The sequence below is a fragment of the Peromyscus californicus genome, unplaced genomic scaffold, assembly GCF_007827085.1.
Source record: "Peromyscus californicus insignis strain IS unplaced genomic scaffold, ASM782708v3 Scaffold_7__1_contigs__length_154581171, whole genome shotgun sequence".
NCBI classification, from domain to species: Eukaryota; Metazoa; Chordata; class Mammalia; order Rodentia; family Cricetidae; genus Peromyscus; species Peromyscus californicus.
Window position 1 is genome coordinate 17,333,845 of NW_026294595.1, and position 18,400 is coordinate 17,352,244.

The 18,400-nt window shown below is 39.3% G+C and overlaps 1 protein-coding gene across 1 annotated transcript in view; it reads right to left on the reverse strand.

The window, feature by feature from the left end:
- Nxph2 (neurexophilin 2) overlaps positions 1-11,880 on the reverse strand; it is a 115,404-nt gene extending 103,524 nt beyond the window's left edge. The window contains exon 1 of the mRNA XM_052723450.1: positions 11,391-11,880. Coding sequence (XP_052579410.1) covers positions 11,391-11,441 — 51 coding nt within the window. The 5' untranslated portion in view covers positions 11,442-11,880. The remainder of the gene's footprint in view (positions 1-11,390) is intronic.
- Between the last annotated feature and the right edge of the window lie 6,520 nt (positions 11,881-18,400).

Sequence of the window (18,400 nt, forward strand, 5' to 3'; positions counted from 1 at the left end):
AGAAAATCCCAGGATTTAAGAACTTAGACTGACTATACTAAATAAATCAATAAATCACAATCTCATTCTTAATTAGTAAGATGTCATAGTAAATCAAAGGAAAATTTAACAAAGAAGATTCTCTGAAAGTGGAATATTCATGTTGGGGTAAGATACACTTATGATATGGCAGCAGTGATAAAATAGCATAGGGTGGAGAAGAACAGAGTTTGTGAGGGAATTTGGAAAGAAATTTCAGAAGAGTCTGTATCTAAATAGATATTACAGGGGATAAGGAGAGAGGAGTCAAAAATGACTACCAAATATACAGTTACCATAGGGAAAGCTGAATAAATATATTTACTTTGCTTCCCTCTCTGGGATCGATTGTAATAACTTTCAGTTTTGGGAAAGTTCAAAGTCACCTGAGGGATGGGCCATGGCTGTGGTATTATTACACTAATCAAAGAGAGAAGACCCACTCACAGTGGGTGGCACCATTCCCTGGCTGGGATCATAGACTACATAAATGGAGAATGGGATCTGAGAGATACCAAGTATTCATCACTCTAAGCAGCCTCAATCCTGTTCCTGCTACCGTGCCTTCCCTACCTGCTGCTACATTTTCTATACCATAGTGGACTGTATCCTTCAGGAACTGAGAGCCAAAATATATCCATTCTTCTTTATGCTGTCTCTGTCAACTGATTTTTTTAAACCAGGGGAAAAAAACAAAAATTGGTACTGAGAAGTGGGGAGACTGCTCTAATGGACTTGACCATGTGGCTCTTAGGCCTTTGAAGAAAATGGAAGAGTTTAATATGTTGGGTAAGAAAAGCCACTTAAGTGCTGTAAGAATTTAAGAGGCCATTCTGGTGGGAGACTAAAAGACAAGCACCCTAAGAGAACCTGGACTGTGGAGTCCTGAATCCTGAAGTTTCAGATGTTACTCTATTTGCAACTGAAATGAGATCTTTTGTGTGATATTTCAGGCAAGAAGCTGGATTTGTTGTGTCCACATCTTGAGAACAATTTCCTGAGAGAAGTTTAACTTAAAAGAATAGATTAATTTCCTTGGGGAAGATATGAGTGAGCAAGATTAAAGTTTAGGACAAGGTGAGTGCAGACAATTAAACAATTGTCACTGTTAAAGATTGGTGGCACTAAAGAACAAGCTGATACCTTGAGTGCAAAACCCTATTCACCTAAGGCTTATAAAGACAGGGGTTTATAAGAGAATATAAAGACTGAACAGAGAATGTGTCTGGGGGTTGTTTACTGATCTTCTAAATCAACTACCTAGAAAGCTATTCTCTCACTATGGTATAAAAGGGCCAGGTTACACATTGAGCTGGCAACAGAGCTTGCTAGCATTCTTTTTTTTTTTCCCCAGAGCTGAGAACCGAACCCAGGGCCTTGCCCTTGTTAGGCAAGTGCTCTCCCACTGAGCTAAATCTCCAACCCCTTGCTAGCATTCTCTACATGGTACTGGTTTTGAAGGCATGAAAGCTTGAGCAGAGGATGGTCACAGATGCAGCTGACACCAGAAAACTTGTGGAATGGTCAGAGTTTCTGCAAGGAGGTCCTTGGGGGCCATTGTGTGTGCTGGTTGGAATAAAAAGAGCCCCCATAGGCTCATATATTTGAATATTTAGTTATCAAGGAGTAGAACTGTTTGACAGGGTATAAGTATTAGAAGTGGCCTTGTAGTATGTGTGGCCTTGTTGGAGAAAGTGTGTCACTAGGGTTGGGCTTTGAGTTTTCAAAAGCCCACACTAAGCCCAGAGTCTGTCTCTCAGCCTACCTATCAGGTTGTAGCTCTCAAGCTACTACTCCAGTGTCATGCTTCCAGCCATGATAATGGACCAAGACTCCGAAATAGTAAGCCTCAATTAAATACTTTCTTTTATAAGAGTTGCCATGGTCATTGTATCTCTTCACAGCAATAGAACAGTGACTAATACACTGTGTATGTAAAACTGATGCCTTTATGGAGACTCTGGGATATTGAGGATGCTAGAAGAGTAGTAGAAAATACTAATTTGCAAATACACAGATATCAGCTTATGAAATTATAGGCAATTTCAGCTTTCTCAAAAAGGAGTAATGTTAAGAAGCCTATTATGAATTTTTTCAAAATGTACAATTTACATTTAAAAACTATGTGATCACATAACATGTTCAACAAGTACCTAAAATTAATCTCTGTTCTTGACATAAATTCATTTCAATGTGAATTATAAAAATATATGCTTAACTTAATAGATTTTCAGAAGCGAAACATTAAATTTCGCATTTACTAAAATATTCATTGAATTTGGAAACCTGGAAACAATGCCGACTTTCACTTTCATTCAACAATATTTTAAAAGGCTTAGCTATTATAGCAAGCAAATTAATTTTAATAAGACATAATGTTCAATAGAAAGAATCAAATAAAAGATTATTTGCAAATAATATGATCTGTTGAAAAAATGCAGCAAAAACAAGCATAAATTCTTAGAAATAGCAATTAGGTTCATAAATGCAACATATATAAACTTAAGTATACAAAAATTAACAATATTCTTTAAATTTCAGTGAAAATAATTTAAAAATATCAAGCCCAGAAATATTATTCATAATGCTCTAAATGTGTAAAATATCCGAGAATAACAAAGCAAAATTATGCTACTACAATATTAAAAAGAAATTGTAAAGTTTAAAGACTATAAAATGTCAGTTGAAAATAGAGTATTTAAAGAGACCATGCACAGTGTAAGAAAAAGAAATGGCTTTTAAATAAAAAACATCCTTCTCATTCCTAATACACAGTGCTCAACACATTTAAGGGCTGGCAAAATGCTCAGAAAATAAAGGGACTTGCTGCTAAGCTTGACAAGCTCAGTTTGATTACCAAGGCAGACACGATGGAAGTACTGCCCCCTGCAAGGTGTACTCTGATCATATGTGCATGTGGCATGCATACACCCCAACACACACAGATAAATGTAATAAGAATTTTAAAAACATTGAATTAAAGTTTAATAAGACATTTTAAATAATGAAGTCTCATACACTGGTATATTTAAAAAAAATCAATATAGACATATTGTGAGTAGTATTTCATACTGTTAAAATCATTTAGGGAGGAAATTGTATTTAAGCAAATTTAAGCTACCAATTCTCAGCATTAAGCCAGCACCTTAACTTTTAGGAAGTTTTTTATAGGTATAATTACAAATATTTTCTAGACTTAAAAATTCTAATTATTAACAAAGGGCTGCTTAAATATATTTTGGTACATCAATGCTGTGAATACTATGATTCTCAAAACAGAAATAGCTCTTTACAATAAAGAAGACATCCACATTTATTGCTGCGTTATACTGGCATGTTATAAAACATGATGTTAAACGACATATCATGATAAAAACTTGCATATGCATAATATCTGGAAAATATCACTGCACTACTAATGATTATTCAAAGCAAGGACAAGATTATCAACTGCTTTAAGTTTTCTGAATATTGAAGAAAAACTGAAACAAAAACACTAGTTTGGAGTCCCCAGAGGCAGGTACTGCCGGGTCGAGCGCTTGAGTGTAAGGGATTTATCCAGGAGTCACTTCCCTGGGAGTCTGTGAGAATGGGAAAAAGCCACTGAAGTGTGGTCCCAGACAAAGCCCCACAGAACACAGCTTTAGCCTGCTGCTGCAAAGACACTGAGTGTCCTTTTCACCTCAAAGCTTTACAAAGGAGTTGGGCTCTCCATACTGTTTTCTGACAGTCATTGGTCCATGGAGTACCAAAGGAAGGAAATGGTACTTGGGATTCAAACTGCAGTTTTGCAAAGTGCATCCCCAAAGCACCAACAATATCTGCTACAGTGTGTAACTTTTATAATAAAATGTTTTCTTATGTACAGTAAGAAAGGGAAAGAGAGAAGTAGCAGTGTGCTATAAGCAAAACAAAATTTAACACTTTGCACAGGCATGGATATTTACTTGACAGCTCCCATGTCCATCAGCTTCTTCTCATATCCTCCTTGTTCATTAGAAAAGCAGACTTAAGCGGCCTTTGAACCTATCCTTCTCCTTTCTGCTGTCCATCTGTCCCTATCTGAAGTAGCACAGAAGAGATCTTAAAGGTTAGGACTCTGAAATCCTCTGATAATCCTACCTGGAAGTGCATCACTCAGCTATAAACCAAACATGAAAGTTGTATGTAAGCTAGAAACCATTAGAAAGAAAATAGACTTGGTAAAGTTAAGCTCAAAATAGAACTCTAGATTCAGGCACATGCTCTAAGAGTCTGTTTATGTTGTTTAAGATTATGACGGCAAGACTTGCTTAATCTATGCCCAGACAAAAGAATCAGGGTCATTTTAGTGTAGCTTCTGTGCATAACAGGGTCTTTCAGATCAATGTCCCTCAATTTCATTTTCCCGAGTTTCAGTTATGAGTGGTTTATAAAGATGGCACTCCTCATGAACCCAACAGTTGGCTACAAATGGATCCTGCCATGAACCAAGAGTTGAATGAAGTTGGTTGGTAAGTCCATCATGGCAATTTCTGTCAGTGGCACATTGGGTGCTTTTGTTTCTTCACCCACAAAGTGAATGTGGCATCCACCACTCACTTATTTTTCATGATCACTGTGAAGATGGCCACGAAGTCAAGTACATGAAAGAGTTTTTTAAACTGTATAGTTCATTGTACCATGACATGTTAGTTACACGTACCAAAGTTGTACCTTAAAAGAAATGTGTTTGTCTTTAGACATGTTGGATGGATAAGAATTGGCTGTAGAATCTAAATTCAAATGAATAGCAAATGGGCTTGGATGCTGATCAATGGGGACGAAACTGGGGCTAAAACTGCTGAGTCATCACCTCAAGAGCACCTTGAGGTGATGCCTTGGAATTCTGCCTCCAATTCTATTTCAATAGCCATTCTCTTCAAAGTGCTCCGAATCAGCTCCTGGTTTGGATTACTGAACTGTAAAGACTTATTGATACGTGTTACTGCTACAACAAAATATTAAGTGGTTCTTTTTACTTGCCATTTATTTATTGAACAAGTTAACTATGCAAAATATGCAGGTTCATGCACATCAGTTAATTTCATCATGAAACCTGAAAGAAAATGAGGAGGAGAATCCTGGAACAGACACCACACACACTATGAAAAGCTGCAGAAATTACACATGAGGTTTTTCTGCATAAATCTACATCATTTCTTACATTATTGTTTAGAGAGAATAACTATACATGCTACAATGCTTAATATAAACTGATGAATTTTAAAATTGCCCATTATGTATCATAATTTAAAAAAATCATAGTCTTGCACATTTTATAAAAAGATGTACATGAATGTTTCTGTGCCCTTTAACTCAGTGTATTTGTCCAAACCTGGCAGTATCAGAAAGGCAAATTTTGCTGTTGAAGATGTTTAAGATGTTCACTAAAGGCATAAACTCCAAGACTAGGTTTTCTATTGCCTTCTATCATCTTCTACAGTTTCACTGATTGGTGGCTTTCTCCACATTTGACAGGTACTGTGTCAGACGTGTTGCTGGCCTTGCCCTTTTAATTTTGTGGCGTTTGTATTAGAACTTCTGAAGTCTTTTGAAGTTAAGGGTATCTTCAATTTAAATAGGCTGTACTCTGCCGAGGCATGAAGAAGCCACAGGGTAGTTTTCTGGTTGTAAAGTTCTAATAAGCTGTAAATTAATTAATTTAATAATCAGTATTTAACTGAGTGTCAGTTCACTTTTTATTTAAATGAAAGAAATGAGTACATGCTAATAGTTTACAATTTTAAGATAGCATAACACCTGAAAGTATTGTTCGAATTTAAATTCTTCTGATTTTGCTAATTACATGCTTAATAAGTGCTAATTTCTTTTTCCTAGACTAAATTTTTCTTTTCCATAAGCAGAGATAGCAGTCATCGGTTCCTAACTGTTCTTACCTATACTTCTAAGTATGTCTCATTTGTGATATGGGGAAACCCCATGTAGAGCTTTTGTTTAAATCAGTATTTGTATCTAAGAAGTAGTGTAAATTGTATAAAAACTAAAGATGTAATTCATAAAAAAGAAAAATGTCAATCACTGTCAGAACGTGTTCTTAGATGTAAATGTTAGAAATAGCTTTTTATTTCCTTTATCATGGTAATTTCATTTTTACAGATGGGTGTCTGAGACTGTACAGTGAGCTGCCCAAGCCGTACACACACACACACACACACACACACACACACACACACACACACACACACACACACACTGACACTGGAACCATTCTGTTTTGTTTAATGCTATTCTATTTCCACAATGCTTATGATAGTCTTGGCACAAAATCTGGGTCAAAATAGATAGCAATATTTGCTGAATGTCCAATTGATTTGGAAGGAGAATTCAAGTCTTTTGACCCAGTTCATTGTTCTTTGCAGAACACAAATAGAAACATTTGAAGTATCTTATGTTTCTAAGCCTTAACTGGCAGAATAGAACATGATGAATTATTGGGAGATCCGAATGTGGAAAAACATGTGCAAATCTGATGCTTGGTCATCATTATGGCTTGACTTTATAAAACGCCCCATTCCCTTACCGCTGGTCTCTATGTCTAAAAGAGGAAAAGAGACCAGAATGGCCAGGTTAAAAACTAACTGCAACTTCTTGAAGTAACTGATTAGGAAAAAGTATGTTTCCTCATAGCATTTAGGGTATAATAAGAAAACATTCATTTTGGATTTTATGTTTACAAAGAAACAGAATTTCATATTGATGTTTATCATAGAGTTTAATGAACCAGACAGCTGTTTGTGGATCCATATTAAAATGTTCACAAATTAAAATAACATAAAATGGGAGTTCTCTGTCAGTAATATGTTATATTTCTTCTATAATATGAAAATCTACCCTGCAAGTTATTATAGATCACATTATTCTTTGTAAAGATTTTAAGGTGAAAAATGGAGTTGCCATCTGCATCATTGGTCATGCCATCAGTAATAAAATATGTAAAGAGAATGTTAGTAAATGCCATAAAAACCACTGACTAGAATACCTAGCTTGACATAATTGAAAATATTTATTCAATAATTTTGATATAAAATCATGCACCTGTTATAACAAATATGCTACTTGGAAAACATTACCTTGTATACAAGGTAATGATAAAATAATTTTTAAATATCACATCTTAAATTGTAAACATGTACAAAGCAAAACTATAAGATTTGCTTGCTAATTTAGTCACCAGATCAATATAGAAATTAGTTTGTTGAATAATATATCATAACAATACCTAGAAGGTAACTTCTCATGGATGAGTGCTCAAAATCATTCAGAACGATTTTTAAAGCAGCTTTAAAACAACCTACTTCAAAATCAAGATATTAAATGCCAGCTTCTAACTAGCAAGAATGCTTATGGCTAAGATAGAAATGAGATTCTCTATAGAAATGCTGACACAGGCCTGGCTGTCAGCTCCAGGGTGTACAGCTATAATTCTTTTTTCAAATCTTACCCAGCAATGGCTCAGGTACAGGAGTTTACGGAATACATAAACAGTTAGGGGCAATTCTGTAGCTTTTGTAAAATCACAGACCTATGACATGTTTATATTCATCTTTGATTGCTACCATTAAATAACTAGATCATTCATGGTGTATTAATTAGCTACTTAACATACAAAAGACAGTACATCATAAAATGCATGATGACACATGATATTGTTCATGACAAAATCAGGGTTTCTTAATTCATGGGATTTCAGGAGTCAAACATTTTAAGCTACAATGTAACCTGGCCACTTATAAGAAAAAAAAAAAGTAGAAAATTGAGGGAACCCAGAAAACAAAGATTAAGAAAGACCTTCTTTTCTGTTTGAAAATCTGTTTGGCAACATACTAAATTCCCAAGAGGAGTCAGTTTTGTATGTGAAAAGTATTTAGACTTAGATCAGTAGCACAATCTCAGAACAGGCCATAGGGTACTGGGGTACTAGGGTACTGGGCTACAAGGGCCCATTCATTATTAAAGACCCCAAACAAATGATGTTCATAGGCGAGTTTGTCTGAAAGCCCAGGTCACTCTACATCTCAGGCCTGATACGATTCTTTTCTTCTGCACTGTCATCTGGACAACAGATGACTATTGATCCCACACTGGGAAATGCTGTTTTGATGTTTATTGATCAAGACTGTATGAGAGAAGTTGTGATTGATAAATGGAAGACAGTGATGAGTTATCACTTCGGGATCATACCCTCAAAGAGAGGGTAAGTAAGAAAACCACTCTGAATAACTATTAAAGTTATAAATTTATCAAGGTAAGCAAAAATTAATAAATGTGAGTGAGGGGATATTACATAGTGGGAGTGAATGCACCATTACCCATCTTATCTTTCAAGTATTTCAATTTTATATAACTCTGAGTTGCTCAGTTAACATAATTAACACAAAACAATTCAGATTAACACATATTTTTAAATCGCTGGTAGATTTTACCTTAAGTTAGACTTAATTATTTATTTAAATTCAAATGCAACGTTTTTACCAGCCTATATTTTACTGAAAAATTAAAATCAGCCAAATTATGAGTCACAAGTTATCTAGAAAATCTGTAAGAATTTGACATCTGGTGAACTCATGTCATGAAACAACACCTGTTTGGTTATACTACTAATTCATGTGCTAATTGTCTTCATGAAGCGGCAGAAAAGAAACAGTGTAGTGAACAAGAATATTAAGAAAAGAATACCTATAAAATGAGTATTCAAATTGTGCACGTGCCTAGTAATCCCATTAATTAGGTTAATAACATGTTTAAAAGGCTGAGTGTAGGCCATGGAAACTGTGCAAAGGTGTAGAATAGCATGCACACCCTTTTCATAGGCTGCCTGTATGTAACATTTATCAGCCCAGCTTATTTTCTCCTTAAAAATCCTCATAAGATAAGTGAAAATAAATTCTAGATATTCGAGAAATATTGTCTTTGAAGACTTATTGAAACCTGACTTCCTATAACTGTTTTCAGATTAAGCAGAAATTTTTCATTTAATTAATTGTCAATACGCCCAAATAAATTCAATATGCACTTAAATATTTTTTAACAAATACTCTTTAGGCTGCCAGTGCAGATGAAAAACTGAAGTCTAATTCTAATTACCCCTCCCTGCAACTAATTTTACATATCTCTTTATAAAATTTATATTATTTGTCTCTATAAAACCGTGTGTCTGATAGACGTGTGCACACGCCTTTCATCCTACTCAGGGCATGGCTTTTGAATACACATGGTTCCTACAAAATAAAAACTACTTTTCAAGTCGACTTACCTTTTTTAATTTATTTCCTCTTAGGATTTAATAAAGAAGTTCAACATCAGCTGAAAATAACACAACTATGAACCATCCAAGCAGCAGATTATTAAATGTTTTGTGAAATCTTCCGGGTGGGGTGCACAGTGGGGTAGGGAGTGTTTTTATTTAGATCTACCCTGCTCAAGTGCTCTGCTTTCCTTTCACATCATCCCTGGCTTGTAGAAGGCTGGGAACAGCTTTAAGAATGTGTAGAATGTAAACAGCCTTTTATTGTCCAGGAGGATGGCAGCTAAGGCCTGTGTGCTTATCACAGGGCTGCAGCTCCCCAACTCCCTTTCCATGATAAAGTGCTTCAGGAAAAAAAAAAAAATTACAATCCCAGTACAATCCCAAAACCGATTAGAATTTGGCATACGCTTCCTTAAAAAGTAATCAATCAACCCATGCTGTAATATTAGAATCTGGCTCTTAAGGAGTATATTAATTCCTTCCATATTTATTTCCTATTTCCTGGTGGGGGAAGGAGATATCTAACATTTCCAGTATTCCTCCACAGCAACCCTAAATACATTTTCTCACCTTTGAGGACCTAACGTGGTGCTTACAGAGCACATACACAGTCCTTGGCCACTACATGTAAAATCGGCTAGCTAGATTCATGAGTCTGTGCTGAAGACTGCACTTCAGCAGCACATTTCCTCAGGCGTTTTCTTCTGCACATGGTACAAGTGCTGTTTTGTTGGATCACTCTTACTGGAATTCAGATTAAAATTTTTTTAAAAGCAAATGATACTAAAGATTATAGGCATGCATCTTGGATGCCTAAAAACTTAGTTGTAGTTCATTTTATGGTACTCTATTGAATGTGACTAGCAAGTACTGGCTCATTCAAAGACAGTCGGCCATGCCACATTTCTTCATGATGGCATGGACAATTTTCTTATTAAATGCTGTGCAGGTGAATTAAGTCTCTGCTTAAACCTCTTCACCTTTTGGAGTCCATTCCACCCTCAACACCTGCAAAATCCCTACCTCTACATTTTGCCTTTTATAATTTTTTTTCATAAGTTACTTAGTCTTTCCTCTAAAAGGACAAGGGAAGAGGACTGGTTTTTATTCTGCAAGCACTTGGAAGCGTTGCTCTTGTTTTTACATGCCCAAGGTGTATGCATGTAAAACTTAAAAGTGTCAGGACCAAAGACGCGCCCTAGAATCAATGAAAGGCCAGTTATCGCACTGTTGTGCAGGTACCAAGCGGCCAGGAAAAATCTGGCAGAGGCAGAACAAGCCAGACACCCATTTCTACAATCGTGGTCAAGTTATTTTTTAAACGTTTTACTTTGAGTCTACTGTAAATACAAATTAACTAAGAAAACATAATGTGACGGAGAGTAAGCTATTCTTCAGGAAACCTAGAGAGTCACAGCCGAAATGGCAGCCCGACTGTCCTTAGTACATCCTGAACTATCTTTTAACATCCTACATCTTGCTCTGCAGCCGCAGTGGTTCCACACTGTGAGATCTGGGGTCGCGGATCCGGCTACTAACTGCACGGAGTTGGGCATCCAAGTTATGTTTTACATCTCTAGCTGGTAGAAACCCCATTTCAGTCCCGAGGGCCAGAAGGAACAGAGTGAAATCCAAGCCGCCCCTAAAATCAGTTTGTATCTCTAAATTACCCCTGCTTAGCAAGAAATGTTCGCCGGCACCTGTACAAAACCGGCCGAGCCGCCAAGACTGTCCCTGGGCTGCAGGAAGATCTTTCAACCCCTCGGGTCGTGTCCATCAGCCTGGGTGCACACCGAGTGCCCAGCAGAACGCCTCTTCTTCCTTGCACATCTTTTCTAGATACGTCCTTCCTACTTTACCGAAACAGTACATCGCAACCCTCACTAAGCCCTTCAACTCGCCTCCAGGTGCCTCTCTCTAAGTGCGATTCTTCCCCATCAACAGTAAGGCAATCTGAACTCCCGTCCCGGCCTGAGCTTCTAGCCGAGTTCTGGAGGAGCTCGCTCCCAGATCCCTTACAGAAGAGGATTTCCCGCCGAAACGCATCCCGGCACATGGACAGCACCGCAGGCCGGGCACTCACCAGCTGTAGCAAGCCGGGGACTACGACGAGGGGCAGCGGCCGCAGGCGCATGGTGCCAGCTGGCGCGATCTCAGGAGCTGCGCGCCCTCGCCAGCCTCTCGCGCATCTCCACTTCGGATTGAGAGCCCAAGACGCCGGGGACCTAGTGGTCGGTGGGCGGAGAGGCCAGCTGGAGCGGCGGGAGGGAGGTGGGGTAGGCGCGCCTGGTGCCTCTTTCGAGTGACAAGAAAGCGCGCCGAGCTGCAGGGTTCCAGTACGCTCTCTCAGGGCGCGCTGTGCCTCTGGGGTGAGAGGCTAGGGGGCTGAGGGTTTGGGGGCCAGGGAGACTAGGATCGCGACTGTACTGGATGCGGGACAGCCAGAGGCTGTCGCTCTGGAGCTGGGCGCAGAGTTCTACACAGACAGGCGCGTGCCCCGCCCAGTGACCGGCAGTTAGCGGTACCTAGTGCCGGGCGCACAGAGTAGCTCTGGCTCTGGGCTAGTGAGGCGGATGGGTTCTCCCTGGATTGATGCAAGAAAGATGCTCAATGACAGCCCTCAGCAAATTTGTGGGGAAGGTTACTCAGAGTCCCGGAAAGGTGCGAGGGCAGTAGGATAGGGTGGGGGTGGGGGTGGGGTCGTATGAAAGGGAAGTGGGCTTAGCCACATTCTCAGAAGAACACCTACCAATCTCGCTTGGAGTTTGGCAAGAAACAACAGAGCTGCTGGGAGGGATGGAAGGATTTCTGGAGTTGGGTACTTATGGTACCTTCGGGGAACCTCCAACTGTGCTAGTGGCAGGATGGTGAGTAAAGGATCTAAGGGTGCTTCGGAATGATGTGGACATCAGGTGTTTAGGAGACCCACAGAACTGTGAGCTGCCACACTGTAACATCTGTCCTGGGCATAGGGAGAGGAGGAAGAAGAGAGGAAAGCCACCACTCGGAGAACCTTATGGAGGGCAATCGTGGAGGCCAGGCAAGGTTGCAAACCTCAGCTCAGCCTCAACCCTACGTTCACACGTCTCCTTTGAGGGCTCCTTAGCCTTTATGACTGAGTGGAAAAGTTAAAGGCAATGGGTCTCGAGAACAGCCACAATGGCCAATTGGTGGAAATCGAAGCACAACCCATGATGATCTGTTACTGAACATATGGAAAAACTTAAGATCTAGAGAGGTTATATATCCAAAACAACTGGCGTCCTGGCATCTGGAGACAAATAGCTCTTACAAAAGGAAACCGTGAAGGGAAGGAAACAGAGTTGAAACCACAGCCAAGCCTTAAAAAACAAAACACAGCAAAAAGAGCAGTTTGGGTTGCACTTTGAGACAGGAGAAAAAAACAAAAGCAATTAAGTTGTATTTCCTTCTCCTAGCATCCTGGATTCCAAAACAAAGGAAGGTGGTTTGTGGATTCCTAGTGGTCTGGGGTCAGGCTTAAGGCAAAGATGCCCTGGTTCCAGGTCTCTAAAGTCCTGCCCATCCTCTGGGTGGGTGTGCTAAGACTGTGAATGAGAGAAAGGATATTATTCCAGAGTGCTGTACAATTCCACTGTGATTTTGAAGCCTATTGTTCCTGAAGCTATGGAGGAAGTATCCCTCCATACAATTTCATTCCTATGTGAAGAGAGACATAGGCAAGTATAAGCTATGTATCCTTCCTACACATTTGCATTTTCCAAGCGTGATTTTGGTGTTCTAGGGACCTTGTGGGAAAGGATACACCTCTGCCTTGCTTTAGATTTTCTTTAAAAGACAAAAAATATCACTATTTGCTGCTACCCACACCAAAAATCTCCTTATCAATGGTTTTAGAGCTTAATTCCACCTCTTCGTGTGTGTTTCTTCCTTCCTTCCTTCCTTCCTTCCTTCCTTCCTTCCTTCCTTCCTTCCTTCCTTCCTTTCTTTCTTTCTCTCTCTCTCTCTGTCTCTGTCTCTCTCTCTCTCTCTCTCTGTGTGTGTGTGTGTGTGTGTGTGTGTGTGTGCGCGTGTGTGTGTGTGTGTGTGTGTGTGTGTGTGTGTGTGTGTGTGTGCGTGTTGCTGAGGATTGGACCTGAGACCTCACACATGCTGGACAAGCTCTCTACCACTAAGCCACATTGCCGGCCCTAGAAAACTATTCTGACCTAGAAGGATAAATATGATCATTTTAAAAATTGAAAGAGATTTCTAATGGTTAACTTCCTGGCTCTGAGTTTGGGGACACATTTTTATTTTATTTACAGAAAACTCTATGAAAGACATAAACTCCTCTGTGAAGAAATGAAGCTACAAGGGCAGGAGGACAAAACACTAACCAGATGCAGCCCCTCATCTGGAGTCACTCATTTCTGCCTGAGCCTGACTGACGCACTTTAAAGTAAAAGCGAGGTGTCTTCTTAACTCACCTTGTAACCCTATAGCAAAAATGGTTTGTAAGAGGAACATATAAGATACAAACACATCAAAATAAGCCATAGTCCACTCTTAATTTATTCATATTTCTTAGAATGTTTCTGTTCTTGTAGGAAAACTTCTAAATCAAATTTAAAAGTGGAACCTAGAGTTAGATTGTGTTTTCAAACTATGTATTCTCACAAAGGATGTGTGTTGGGGTGGGAGATGAATTCCAAACTAGCATGTATAGGGCATAAGAGAACTGTGTGGAAGAGAAGCCTCAAGGTTTTTTACCATTGATTTTGATATCCCCTATTTATTTATAAAGTGACTGTTGATTGTTTTCTGGATTTTCCAAATTTACTTTATAAATTATGAGAAAATGAAAAACAGGAGAAAGGAATAAGGCAGGGATGAGAATGGAAAGGAAGGAGAGAGGGAAGAAGAAAAGGAGAGAGGTAGAGAGCTAGAATCATTTTTCACATTGTATTTGTTCCACACAAGTGAGAGGTTGTTATCAGGAAATATGCAGTAAGCGAAGCATAGTAGTCAATACAGGAAGGAAGAAGCGCTGTTTAGCAGAGTTAGTGGAAATAAAGACCACTGTAACACTGTAACAGTGCTTCAGGAAAGAAGTAAAATGTTAGCTCACTTAGCTTCCAACAATGGCCAAGTTTAGTCTGTGTTCAGAAAAATGAAGAAGGCAACTCCATATTGAGACAGGGGAGGGAAGTGTGAGCAAAAGCAAAGTGAAGTGACTTCGGATTGCTCAGTGAGGAGTAAACAAGTGCAGAGTGGGTGGCAGAAACGTGTCGGGAAAAGGAAAGAAGAAAAGTGGTATGCAGGCTAGATGGTAGAGCTACACGGCTTAGATATAGTCTGCAGGGAGCCTCAAAACAACATCAAGGGGCATAAAAATTTGTGCAGTGGCAACATACAGGATGCCTTGAGGAGGAGGTGGCTCAGGGCCATGGTAAGGGAAGCAAGGACCAGAGAAATGTGGGTGCAAGATCTGTGCTTCAGAATGATACCTTGAGCTTGATGTTTGGATATTTAAATTTTTCCCGACTAACTAGAAGACTTTTTATCACCATTTTCTTTGTCTTAGAATTACCATAACAATTTGAGTACCATATCATTGAATTGCTGTTTTAAGAATTTTTGTTGCAGTTGAGGGAGAGTAAGAACAGTATTTTTTTATGTCAACTAGTAGCAGAAAGCTGAGCCAACCAATTTTTGCCACCATGTGATTCCATTTTGGTCTCTTGAAAAATAGAATGTGCATGGATAAGCTCAAGGCTTTGAGATCAGATTTGTCCACATGTGGCTTTTCTGGCTGGTTAGGGTTTTTCTATTTTTCCTCTGTACTTGCTTTCTCATCATTTACTCTTCATTAGTGTCAATACCAAAAAGTGACAGAAAAATAATATGCAGGCTGGCATTTCAGAGTTGGAATGGACATTAGATATTATGCAACTTTCTCATTTTACATTTACGGAAACTGACTGTAAAGGTTATATGACTTGCTTCAGGTCATCTTATGAGACATGAGCAAGTCTGCAACTTGATTGAAGTCACTGAGACCCACATCGGCTCTTTCCTATCTATCATCCCACCTCAGGTATTATTCAACTCTCTGGCAGTTATAAATGTAGTGAACAATTGTGCCTCTAGCTAATAAGAAATGTGGGGATGATCTATAGATGCTAAAAGCTACAGAATCTATACCATTATCAGGAAAAGAGATTCCACTGTACCAAGCCTGAAGCATTGACCTTGCAATAATTTTCAGAGTTGAGAGGTCAGGCGAATGGCATGACTTGGTGCTAATGTGCAGTCTCAGAGAAGTGAAGTCTGGGATTTAAGAAGAGGGTGCCACGTACCTCAAGTACTAAGATTTTCAAGGAGCCTCGGGCTTCTTATGGTCTGGCATTTAGAAGCTGGTGGGCTCTTTGGTACCATTCTTAACTAAAATCCTTTTGAGTCTATTATTCTTGAGGAATCCAACACTCCTAAGTCACAGTTTACTAGAGTATAATGCTGTGTTGTATTAAATATTAACCCCGGTTGCACAATAGAGTCACTGGGGCCTTTAAATATCTCTGAGGGTAAGATTAAGAAATGATGGTTTTAATATTCCATCAGAAACTTGGTTTTTACTTGCCTCCCCTGGCTTCTTCCCTCTTTTCCTTCTTCTCTTCTTTTTCACATCAACTTGTGGGAAAACACTACACTGAGGCTTTAACAGTGCTTATATCCTTTCTTCTAGAGATCTTGTTAAGGAGAAAACTAGGCAACTTATTGAATATATTGAGGCATAGGTGAAGGGGTTAGCAAGTTTCATGGCATGTCTGTGTCCCAACGCAAACAGAAATATTCACCAGAGTGAGGCTTCACATGCCCTCCCTCTGGTAGCAACACTCCGTTATCTTTTCTCCTAGATGTTCGAGGGCAGTCATATGACGACTTTAACAGTAGACTTCAGTGTTAGCTATATAGAGAAGCTAGTGGTAAAGGAAGTGAGGTGCAGGCAGGCTGTGATGGGCTGGCACTGACTAAGACTGGCCAGGCAGTGCAGAAGCTTCGTGATGTGCTAACTAATGTGCATCTTCACCAAACCAGGCAGATTTTGGTACATTTGGCATCATCTTTCCATGTATGATCCTATGCACTGTCCATGTACAAATACAGACGATCACTTAAGGGAGTGATAGCCTTTTTTTTTGTACATCAAATACAGTGTATATTATTCCTGGAGTGATGTCTCAGCATACTTCAGATATTGTTTCCTAAGTGCAGAAAAAGCAGGGAAAAGATGTCCACAGATGCCCACGCTTCCTGCACCCTGCACCTGATTGCCTGTGTCATATTGACAAGGCACATTGTTGCAAATCCCCAAACATAACTCAACTCCAAGATAAAGGATGCCATAGCTAATAGGATTAAGAACTTCAAAGGATGAAGGTCATCTTAGGCCTTCCCATGTGTGCATGAATGTAAGTCTGTTAACGTAGAAAAGCCATGAAGGTGGGCTTGAAAATCCGGGGAGAAAATCTAATTCCTAATCTTTGTAAGAGTCTGTTTCTCCATCCTACCATCACCAACTAAATTGCAGAAGGAATTTGAAGTTATCTCTTTAGTTTTATTATTTTTTAGATACCTTTTTTCCATTAACAGGTACTTTCCTTGCCTATGTGTCCCCAATTTTGGTTTTTCTTTGATAGATCCTTGAAGACTCACCCCTTGAATTCTTATATTCAGCTTTATAATATGCTTTGATGAACTGAAGTTGTACCTCACAGAAGAATGGTTCAGCATCACATGAGATCTCTTCACTGTGTTCTACCTAGAAAGGCACGTGACTTCACTCCTTATATATAAAGGTCATCACTTATCAAAACATAACAACAGATACACACAGTAGTATTCGTAACTATGGCAAAGTGCTGTCTATCATCTTTGCATAACTATGATGCAGTTTTGTTTACAATTAGGCTTTTATTCATTAACACAGTGCATTCTCAAACATGTGTGACTTTTTACCTATGCCCTAAATGGTATAAATGAGGATAGTAAGTTGATTTGCTTGCATGTTCATTCATTCTTCAAATGCTGCTGGCATGCTCACCCACTCACCGCTCTACTTTGGGGTCTTTTGGGGCCTTGGCATTATGAAAGTGCTATTTCATGTTTTATTTCAGTCGGTGCCAAACTCATACCTTCCTACCTCCTCACAGAAATTGTGTTAAGGAAACAGTGGGTTGGATGTGCAGGCTTACTTTAAGAGGCAACTGGGATTTGATATTTTAAAATTCCACTTTCTAAAACTCTAGGGGCTTCTCTTTTCCTCATGCGCTTATCTAAAATGAGCCTGTCTAACTTTTCTTGGCAGTAATCACACCAATGCCTTTCTCCACTTATTAGAATATCTATACTGCTATCTACTGGCCAAATGTGGCATTGCTTTAAAAAGGGTGGGTTTTTGTTGACTTTTTTTTGTTGTTTTTTTTCTAAGCTAAATTATAATTACACTTCTCCCCTTCCCTTTGGCTGTATGACACTATTCCTGGGGAAATATGAACAAATGTCTCCTCACTTCAGATAGGGAAATGATGACTGAGAAAGTGCAGACACCATCAGAGTCCAACTTGGTAAACAGATGTGTTTTTGTGGGCTTACTTACAGGAGTATGAGTGAGGGGTTACTTACAAGAGTATGAGTGAGAGGTTTCTTACAGGAATATGGCTGAAGGGTTACTTACAGGAGCAGACATGACTCAAAGACAACTGCATCAGCAGATACCACCCCAGTGTGGCTGACAGCCCACCAAGTTGGGAAACCTGTAGTAAGTACACTGTGCAACTCGCAGGCTGCTCAATAGGTTGGAGAGTAATGATCCTTTAGTTTAGTTAGTATTAGTCTCTTCTGTGCAGCTCAGCTCAGTTTCTGTTCCTTCCAGTCTTCTCAGGTGGTCTCTGCTTCTTCCAGGCAGCTGGGCTTTTCTGGGAGTCTTCAAGGTAGTTTGGCTTGTCTCTCAGCAGGCCTTACTGTTTCTATACATACATGAGGAGGGAAGGACCTGGTGAATCTGGTCAGTTTCATGAATTTCCTGAAGCTGTTTTGAGTTGTTTATCTTGAGCTTAATGAGCTTCCCTG